Source organism: Neomonachus schauinslandi, chromosome 15, assembly GCF_002201575.2.
Source record: "Neomonachus schauinslandi chromosome 15, ASM220157v2, whole genome shotgun sequence".
In the NCBI taxonomy this organism is placed as follows: domain Eukaryota; kingdom Metazoa; phylum Chordata; class Mammalia; order Carnivora; family Phocidae; genus Neomonachus; species Neomonachus schauinslandi.
In genome coordinates, this window is record NC_058417.1 from 10,424,302 (window position 1) to 10,434,742 (window position 10,441).

General features: G+C 51.1%; 1 protein-coding gene across 1 annotated transcript in view; it reads left to right on the forward strand.

Moving 5' to 3' along the window:
• SLC47A2 (solute carrier family 47 member 2) overlaps window positions 1-9,236 on the forward strand; it is a 19,736-nt gene extending 10,500 nt beyond the window's left edge. The window contains exons 12-17 of the mRNA XM_044921803.1: window positions 386-461; window positions 899-968; window positions 6,964-7,096; window positions 7,176-7,270; window positions 7,723-7,834; window positions 8,961-9,236. Of these exons, the coding sequence (XP_044777738.1) occupies window positions 386-461; window positions 899-968; window positions 6,964-7,096; window positions 7,176-7,270; window positions 7,723-7,834; window positions 8,961-9,181 (707 nt within the window). The 3' untranslated portion in view covers window positions 9,182-9,236. The remainder of the gene's footprint in view (window positions 1-385; window positions 462-898; window positions 969-6,963; window positions 7,097-7,175; window positions 7,271-7,722; window positions 7,835-8,960) is intronic.
• Window positions 9,237-10,441: the final 1,205 nt, after the last annotated feature.

A 10,441-nucleotide genomic window follows, 5' to 3' on the forward strand; every position in this document is an offset into this window, starting at 1 on the left:
ATCCCCCCACCCCGGGATGAACCAATCTTGTGTCCTCCTCCATGGCTCTGCTTTCTGAGGCTGCCCGATCCAGATCAGCACAGCTGTGGAGAACAGCGGTTCCCAGGCTTTAGGCTGCATTAGACTCTGGGTCAATACACAGACCCCCGGGCCTTCCCCCACAGAGTTTCCGATTCAGGAGGTCTGAGACGGGGGTCCGAGAACCTGCACTGTTACCAAGTTACCAGGTGATGCTGATGCTGCTGGTCCAGGAACCCCACTTTGCGAACCAGAGGAGGAAACGCATTCCCTCCATTGTCCTGCCTTGCGCTGACCTCAGCTGGGCTCCTCAGAGGGTCGGGGTGGGGGGTGGGGGTGCAAATGCTCTTCCTTTTGTCTCTTCCAGTTGGTACCTCGCTGGTTGTGGGCATGCTGTTGAGCCTCCTGAAAAACAAACTGGGGCATATTTTTACTAATGATGAGTAGGTAATCAGTTCTCTTCACTGACCTCTGGGACGTGTCAGAATGGCTGGCAGCTGGTCCTCAGCGGCTTGTCACATGGCTGGCTGGCTTGGCACTAGGTCCGGAGGAAGTGGGGACTAGCCCCGACTTTGCCCTCCCTGGGAGGAAGCTAGCTAGCAGACGTCTCTGCTGCTCTCCCCGGACCTCGGCCTCCGTCACTTGCTGGGACAGGATGCTGAGCGAAGGGCGGTAGGATATTGGGGGGCTCTTCTGGAGCTTAAGAAGACCCACACACATGCAGAAACTCAGGGCTAGGAATGTCAAGTCTGTGTGGGGCCACTACCTCTATTCCGACCCTTTTTAGGAGGTGGTGGAACAGAGGGGAGATACATGAGTCTCAAGGACACGGTCATGCCTCAGATTTCCACACAGATGTTCTTCCCTGTCTCTCCTGCAGAGAAGTCATTGCCCTGGTGAACAAGGTCCTGCCGATTTATATCGTCTTTCAGCTCTTTGAGGCCGTCTGTGTGAGTACTGCCCTGGTGGGAAGCCTGACCCCCCAGTCTGAGTCCATGTTCGTGGGTGCTCCCTGAGGCCTCCATAGGATGTGAGGCTGAACTCATTAACACTTGTAAAGGGCTAACTGTATATAGTAAGTGCCCAAAGTCTTCGCTCGGATTAATTCTATTATTATTCAAAACAATAATTCCCTTTCCCTTCCGCAATTCTGCAATTCGAACAAGCCAAAAGATGGATGCAGATTAGCAAAAAACGGAAAGATTGCATCAGCATAGACTCCCGCACCCCCGAGCAAAGGGACCTGCGAGGGAGGGAGTCACCCCAGAGTCCAGAGGGACCGGAGTTTTCTGCATCTCTGACCCCTACAAGACAGGTCCCATTTAGTGCAGATCTGAACGATGTGAATTTTAAAGAGCATCACATAAAAAAAAAAAAAAAAAAGAGGGCGCCTGGGTGGCTCAGTTGGTTAAGCGACTGCCTTCGGCTCAGGTCATGATCCTGGAGTCCCTGGGATCGAGTCCCGCATCGGGCTCCCTGCTCAGCGGGGGGTCTGCTTCTCCCTCTGACCTTCTTCCTTCTCGTGTGCTTTCTCTCTCATTCTCTCTGTCTCAAATAAATAAAATCTTTTTAAAAAAAAAGAAAGAAAGAAAAGAAAATACTAACGGCTCCTTATAGAAGCAGAGTTTGGAACCCTGTGTCTTCTCCTTCACATCTTGAGGTCGGCAGGAATGCATCCCTTGCCTAACGGGCAACAGCTCCACCTGGGAGTGTGGGCTTCGAGAGCTCCACAGAGCACCTGCCCTCTGGGCTGGTCCTGCCCTGGGGAAAATCACCTGTACAATAACTATTCACCCGAATGAAAAAAAATTTCTTTTCTCAGTGAAGGATTTTTCTAAAACACAGTGCACTCTGTCCAGATCGCTACATATTCTAGAATTTACTTTCGACTCGAGCAGGCAGGCACGAAGCTTAGAGCACCTGCTCAACCTTCCGCAGAACTGCCTCCTCTGGGCTGGGCTTCATGATGATATCGTAATGTAATCACAGAACATTAAAAGAAACCATCCTATGGAATCTACTATGGCTTTTGTCATAGGATGGGGTCAAGGACACTACTTTTTTTTTTTTTTTTTGCCACAGCTGAGAAATTCTTCTTGCGGTTAAGGGTTGGGAATAGGAATTTCTCGTGGAGTTAAGTATACCTCTGCTCCAGTGGGTAACACTTCTCTGTTCCCCAAGGAACTCAAGCAAATTCACAGCCAGCAAGTGTGAGGGATCTTAGAGCTGCTGTATCTGCCTCCTGTCATTTTTTTTTCTCCTGGCTCTATTATCCTTAATTTATGCTTTCCACAAAGCTTTTCTTTTTCTGCACCTTTATGGGGTTGTGATTTATGGGCCATAAAATCCATGCACTTAGAATTGTGCAACCGTCACGGAGATCCAGCTTTAGAGAATTTCCATCACCCACCCTCCATCCCCACATTTGGCTCTTGGCCTTTATGACTAAGGCTGCTGGGAGCATTCATACACCAGTCTCCGTGTGGATGTCTGTTTTCATCACTCTTGGTAGAGTCCTGCGCGTTCAATTGTTGGAAGTGTATGTTTAACTTCCTAAGAAACTGCCAGACTCTTTTCCTCGGGGGCTGTACCATTTTACGTGCCCACTGGCGATCTGTGAGGGCTCCAGTCTTTCTACTCCCTTGCTAATTCTTGGTATTGTCTTTTGAAACAAAAACTGGTAGATTTTAAAGAGCAGTCTTAGGTTTACAGAAGGAAATACAGAGTTCCTGTAAACCTCTTCCCTCAGTTTCCCTTATCATTCACGTCTTATTAGTAGTTATTAATTATGTACGAGTGTGGCACGCTTGTTGAGCTGATGAGGGAATATTGATATGTTATTAACTAAAGTCCGCAGTTCATTGTCAGGGGTCACTGGTGGTGTAGAGACTATGGGTTTTGACAAAGATAGAAGGACACGGATCCACCATGATAGTATCATACGAATAATTTCACTGTCATAAAAATCCTTGTGTCTTATTCACTAACCCACCCCCCCCTTCTCCCTACTGGCATTTTGAAAGGAATTGTGTTGAATCTACGGGGTCGTTTGGGGACAACTGTCATCTTCACAATATTGGGGCCTCCGATCCATGGACACGGAGTGTCTCTCCAATTATTTAGATCCTCTTTATCCAACAATGTTTTGTTGTCTCTGGTGGACACATCCGGCACTATTTTTGTGAAATTTATCCCCAAGTATTTTGGGGGTTTTTTTTGGATGTGATTGTGAATGGAACTGATGTCTTTTTTTTTTTTTTTTAATTTATTTATTTGAGACAGAGGGAATGAGAGAGAGAGAGAGCACATGAGAGGGGGGAGGGTCAGAGGGAGAAGCAGACTCCCTGCCGAGCAGGGAGCCCGATGCGGGACTCGATCCTGGGACTCCAGGATCATGACCTGAGCCGAAGGCAGTCGCCCAACCGACTGAGCCACCCAGGCGCCCCTGGAACTGATGTCTTAATTTCATTTTTAGTTCATTGATGCTAGCCCCTGGAAATAGAACTGATCTTTGTTTACTGATCTTTGATCCTGTGACTTTGTTAATCTCATTCGAGTAGTTTTGTGTGTGTGTGGGGGGGGTATTCCTTTAAGATGTTCATATAGGATCAGGTCATTTGTGAATCAAGAGTTTTACTTCCCCCTTTCTTTTTTTTTATTTTTATTTTTATTTTTGTTTTAAAGATTTTATTTATTTATTTGACAGAGAGAGAGATAGCGAGAACAGGAACACAAGCAGGGGGAGTGGGAGAGCGAGAAGCAGGCTTCCTGCTGAGCAGGGAGGCCCGATGTGGGACTCGATCCCAGCACCCTGGGACCATAACCTGAGCCGAAGGCAGACGCTTAACGACTGAGCCACCCAGGCGCCCCTACTTCCCCCTTTCCATGTGGCTGGAACTCGACTCCAGTATGATGTTGGATACACATGGAGCATAATCTATGCCTTGTTCCCAACGTTAGGGCAAGAGTGTTCAGTCTTTCAGCGTGAAGTGTTATCTGTAGGATTTTTATAAATGCCCTTCATCAGGCTGAGGAAGAGCCCTTCTACTCGTAGTCTGTTAAAACGTTTTCTCAAGAACGGCATTGGATTTTCTAGAATGCCTTTTCTGCGTCTATTGAGATAATCAAGTGGCTTTTGTCCCTTATTCTATCAATACGATAGAATCACATTAATTGATTTTCAAATGTTATACCTTGCATTCCTGTGATAAGGCCCTCCTGACCATAGTATGGATCTTGTTTATCTATTGCTGAATTTGGCTTGCTAACATTTTGCTCAAGATTTTGCGTCTACATTCATGAAGGATATTCATCTGCTAATTTGTATCTTTGTGATTTTTTTTTAAATACATTTTTTAAAGATTTTATTTACTCACTTGATGTCAGGGTAACACCGGCCTCACAGAATGATTCTGAAAGTGTCCTCTCCTCCTAGGCTTTCTGAGTTTGGGAAGGATTGGCATTATATCTTCTTTAAATATTTAAGCTCATCTGGGCCTGAGCTTTGGTCAGAAAATTTTTAAATTAATTCCATTTATTTACTTGTTATAGGTCTCTTCACTTTCTATTTCTTGCTGAGGTACTTTCAGTAATGCGTGTCTTTCTAGTCCTTTATTCATTTCAACTAAATTTGTCTAATTCTTTGGCACGAAGTTGCTCACCATATTTCCTTATCATCCTTTCCTCTGTGGTCCGTGGTTATGTCCCTTGTTTCATGCCTGATTTTGGTGATTCGTGTCTTCACTTTCTTACTTTCTTAGTCTTATTTTACCAAGGTCAACTCCTTGGCAAGCGTTTGCTAGTGTTGTGGATCTTCTCAAAGACCTAGAATTTGGGGTTTAATCGATTTTCGGTTGTTTTTCTGTTGTCTGTTTCAGTGATTTCCACTCTCATCATCATTATTCCCATTCTCCTGCATTATTTCGATAACGGTTTGCCCTTACTAGTTTCTTACGGTGGAATATTAGGCTATTGATTTGAGTGAGGCCGTTCCGCTTTTTGGATCTGGGCTTTTAAAGCTATACATTTCTAAGCACTGCGTTAGCATCTAATACATTTGATATGCTGTTTTACTTTGCATTCAAAATATTTTACAATTTCTCCTGTTCTTTATTCTTTGACCCATAGGTTTAGAAGTGTGTTAACTTCCAAAAAAAAAAAAAAACACATAGAAGTGTGTTAGCTTCCAATATTGGGGGTCTTCCCAGATTTCTTTCTTGTCGGTGTCTCTAACTGAATTCTGATGTATGCCCTGGCACAAACCCATCCCGGAGAATGTCATGTGTGTGACCTTTCCCCAAGGCCTGTTGTTTTATTCAGTAATTTGCCTGCACTGCTTCTGTGAATCCTGCCTCCTCGACAACCTGTAGCTGTTCTCTCTACTCAGTTTGGTTTTCTGGGTTTTTTTTTTTTTTAAGATTTTATTTATTTATTTATTAGAGAGAGAGAGAGAGAGAGAGAGAGAAACAGCATGAGAGGGGAAAGGGTCAGAGGGAGAAGCAGGCTCCCCGCTGAGCTGGGAGCCTGATGTGGGACTCGATCCCAGGACTCCGGGATCATGACCTGAGCTGAAGGCAGTTGCTTAACCAACTGGGCCACCCAGGCGCCCCGGTTTTCTGGGGTTTTTTTTCTCCCTTTAATTTTAGGCTTAGCTTCCTCGAGTTGGGGGGGGCGGCTCACTGGCCCTTGTTGTGTGCTGGTTACTGGAGAGAGTCCCTGTCATTCAAAATGCTCTAAAGGGCTTCGCAATCTTGGCACTGTAACATTTCAGGATGGACAATTCCTTGTCGTTAAGGGGGGCTGCTTAAGGAGGTTGAGCAGCATCCCTGGTCTCAACCCACTAGGTACCAGTCGGCATCTCCCCAGACCATCTCCAGACATTGCCAAATGTCCCCTGGAGGGCGAGCAAAGGTGTCGTTTGAGAAATACTTGTCCAGAGCATATCAATCATCATTTGGGAGGAGTCTTTTTCTAACCAAAAAAATACCTTCTATGTCACCGATAGATAAACATGAGTAACCTACCCGCCGCATTTCCAAGTTCAAGAGGCACACATCTCCCCTCCCGCACGCCGTGCCTCTTTGCTCAAAAGTGTGAAAGCAAACCACAAAATCCTCCACGTCCTTCATCTTAAGGAAAGAAAAAGAACCAAGCGGACACGAACTGTGGCTGTAGTTCTTTCATCCACTAGGTCGGAGATCAGGTTGGGAGGATGAGCCTAGTAAAATCAAGCAGAGTTAGTATTTTCTCCGGTAGTTCTTGGCTGTGAGCATTATGGGGACAGCAGCGAGCTAGGGCTGCAGGTCTGGAACAGACGACACCTTTGCTCGCCCCGTGCGGCATCCAGAATCGGGGCCCCCAAAGATATCCATCCACATCCGAATCCCCAGACCTGTGGCTGTCAGGGAGGAGGGGATTTTGCAGACGGGATTAAGTGAAGGATCTTGAGCTGGGGCAGATTTTCTTGGATTATCCAGAAGACCCGATATATAACCGCTAAGCGTTCTCATAAGCAGGAGAGGGAGGCCGAGAGAGAGAAGGAAGGCACCAAGCCAGCAGCAGAGGCTGGGCTGATGTCACTGCTGTCTGAGGGCTGGGAGCCAAGGGATGCAGGGCAGCCAAAGAAACAGATTCTCCCCTCGGCCTCCAGAAGGAACCCGCCCTGCCTCTAGTGCAGCGATTTTCTAGATTTTCTAGAAAGGCGGTCATGGTGTGGAGGTGAAGAGGGGGGGGCCTGGAGTGGTGTCCAGAGCACAGTGCTACTTCGGAGTGACTTGCCCTGACTCGGTCTCCCCACGGGTGGGGACGAGAGCACTGTCCCGGGGCTGAGTGAGAGGAGGCCTTGCGACAGGAGTGGCTTAGAAGGGAGCCCGTTGCAGGAGGCCCGCCGCCGGTCTCACGCCCACCTCTCACCCCTCCCTGCGCCCCCCCCCTCCCCCCCCGCAGTGCGTCTATGGCGGAGTCCTGAGAGGGACCGGCAAGCAGGCCTTCGGAGCCATTGTGAATGCAATCACGTACTATGTCGTCGGCCTCCCTCTGGGCATCGTTCTGACCTTTGTAGTCAGAATGAGAATCATGGGTAAGTGTCACGAGGGGAAGCCGCAAGTGGCCTGGGGGCCCTCGGACACCCTGGCCCCACCGCTGCGTGTCCCCCGCAGGCCTCTGGCTGGGCATGCTGGCTTGTGGCCTCCTGGTCACTGCCGCCTTTGCGGTCTACACCGGCCGGATGGACTGGAAGCTCGCTGCAGAGGAGGTGAGCGAGTGGTGGGCCCTGGCCTGGCCATGCGTGCGGAGTGACTGCTCCCCGGCAGCGCTCGGGGCACGTCGGGCCTCGGCAGCAGCGATCTGCGGGATAGGCTGGGGGGCACGGGGGGCCGCCTCGGCCTCCCCATCTGTTCCCGGCGCCATAGCGGGACCCCAGACCACGCCAGTGTACTCTCCAATTACAAGGAGAGGCACACACACCACAACCCTTCCTTAGCCAGCCCAGGCTGCCGGAAACCCAGACAAAAGCCAACAGCTCAATCAAACGGGGTTGAACCCCGACACGTCCCTGAGCGTGTGGCCCGAGCCGAAGGCGGACGCGTAACCGACCGAGCCACCCAGGCGCCCCCAGCCTACAGTGTGTTAAGGCAGGGAGCTGGTGAGGCCGGTGGTGAGCGGCCACGCCGACCGGCTGACCCAGGCGAGCTGTCGCTCTTGTAGGCTCAGAAGCACGCGGGGTTGCTGCCGCAGAGCCCCGACGGCACGGTGAGCGCAGCGAGCCCGGCGACCTCGGCCCCCCGCCCCGGGCCTGCGAAAGCTGTCACCTCTTCAGGTAATGCTGTCCTGATGCTTCTGCTAGGCACACACCATGCCGGGGGGCACACCGCTCCCGGCAGCCTTGCGTCAGGGCCTGGGTCGAGTGGGAACCGTGGGAGCCGCCGTTCCTCCTCTTGGCTCGGACGCGCCGTCCTAAGTACCAGGAAGGCGACGTTACTACCTCTGATTTAACAGGCCCTGCACAAAGTACTTCACATCCTCGGCCTCGCGAGGTCACGACTCTAGTCCCATTCTCAGATGAGGAAGGCGGGCTGAGAGCTTAGGTCTCTTCCCCGTGGTCTGGCTACTGGAAAAGGGGAGAAGATCCTTGCAGGGACCCGTTCTCCTCTCTGAAGGCCATGTCCTGCCCATGGGCGGGCACCCCTGGCTTATATCCAGGGTGTCTGTGATGAAGTGATGGCCCAGGCGGGCGTGGAGTGCGGAGCGTGTGTGTACACAGCCCAGAGGCCTCACTTAGCTTGGTGAGCTCATCGTCTCCTGGGCTCTGCCTTCAGTAGGGAGCTTCGGACTAAGCTCGGGGCGCTCAGAGTGTTGCGAGAGACCACGGTAAGGTCCGACTAAGCATTTAACGTGCTCTGAAGACACATGTGACCGTCACACTCGCCAGGTCATCACAACAGGCTCGGAGAGGAACCCCTGTAATGTGATCTTAGTAGTAGCTCTATCTGTGCGTCGAACTCACATTGAGAGAGGTTTTCCCACAATCGTTTCCTCCTCTGATCCTGCTGCGGGGTAGGTAGATCAGGCTCCTTCTCCTATGCGGGCGTTTTCTAGCGTAAGGCACAGAGGCGGATTCTTTTTTTTTTTTTTTTTAAGATTTTATTTATTTGCAAGAGAGAGAATGAGAAACAGCATGAGAGGGGGGAGGGTCAGAGGGAGAAGCAGGCTCCTCGCTGAGCAGGGAGCCCGATGCGGGACTCGATCCCGGGACTCCAGGATCATGACCTGAGCCGAAGGCAGTCGCTTAACCAACTGAGCCACCCAGGCGTCCAACAGAGGTGGATTCTTAACTGTCACCCCGCATAACACACGCAGCCGGGCTTCCTGATTCAAGGCCGAAGCTCTCCCCCTGCCCCCCAGCCCCCCAGCCCTGCTGAGTTGGCTCCCGTTTGTCTCCGCAGTGGCCACGGGTAACTCCCCAGGCATCACCCTGATGACGTATTCAAGGCCCGAGTGCCCCCTGGACCTCTTCAGGACCCCAGAAGCAGCCCGTGCCCTGTCGGCCCCGGCCAGCCCCCTGTCAACAAAACAGCTGCTCATCCGCCGCGGGGCTGCTCTGGGGGTGGTGTCAGCCATGCTGATGGTGGGCCTGGTCATCAGGTTCCTGACCGCCAGACATTAGCCACACAGCTCGGAACCAGAAAGGGAGCCAAGAGTGGCCACCCCCACCCGCCCACACCTGCCTACAGCAGCACCCGCGGGAGCCAGGCTGGGGGACACCTTGGTGCACACCTCCGAGAACGACCTGCCGCCGTGTGACCAGTGTCAAACTGGTGTGTCAAACTGGCTTTCTCCCCTCTGCTCTTTAAGAAGCCATCCGCCGACCGAAGAGACAGGGTCCTGGGACTGCTGCTAGGAGTCAGTGATGTACACGGCTTCAAATCGGGAGACTTCAAAGCACGATCCCAAAACACACTGTCACCCAATTAAAAATTCCATTTTCTCCCAGGAGACTCTGGTGCCCGGGTCTGTTCACAAACCCTTTGTGAAGTCCCTGCCCCATGCGCCCCTGTAGATCTGGGCGCCGTGAAACCCCGACGAGGCAGGTGGCCGTCCACAGACCCTCCTTTGCCTTTGCCTTTGCCTTTCCGCTAACCCTTCGCTCCGTCAGCATCATGCTGATCACAGACCTTGAGAAACACTGGTTCTTACAGCAGGGATGGGGTAGAAGCAAGGGCAGCCGAACCCAGATGGCCGGGCCACACAGCCTCGGGATGGAAGGCAGTGCCGACCCAAATTCTCAGACGCTTCTCCGGGAGGCCTGGGACTGCCGAACGTTTTCAGGCTCCGTGCCTCCAAAGTGGAGGGCGGTCTGGCCTCCCCTGCCACACACAGTCCCTTCGGCATCCGTAGCTATAAACGCGTCACAAACAAAATGAATTTATTGATCAGAACCAATAGAAACAAAAGGAAGCACAGAACGTAATCCCGGTTTGAAAGAGTCAATGTGAATTCATTCAGGACCTGGCAACACTCCGGGCCTCCCACTCCCTGGAAGGCAGCGATCCTCCTTGTCTGGGACATACATAACCTTAGTGAGCTGTTGGCAACCCAACAAAATGACCGGGAACCGAGCACAGAAAAGTAATGTTGCCCCAAATGTGTTCTAAGGTTACAAAGTCTTCAGAGCAAAGGGTTCCCTGGCCAAGTAAGTTTGGAAAACCACCCACGCCAGCCTGCAAACGTTCTACAGGCCTGGGGTCCTGAAATATGCTGCCGTGCTTTACGAAACCCGGTGGACAGGGTGGGTGGTGGGATCAACTTTTGTGTAAAACCTCATGGGACTAATGTTCTGGGAAGAGGCTTACGGAAACGCTTGTTTTAGATTAGCAAATGGGGATAGGAGGGTAGAGGGGAAAAACCTATTTACTATACAGGTATT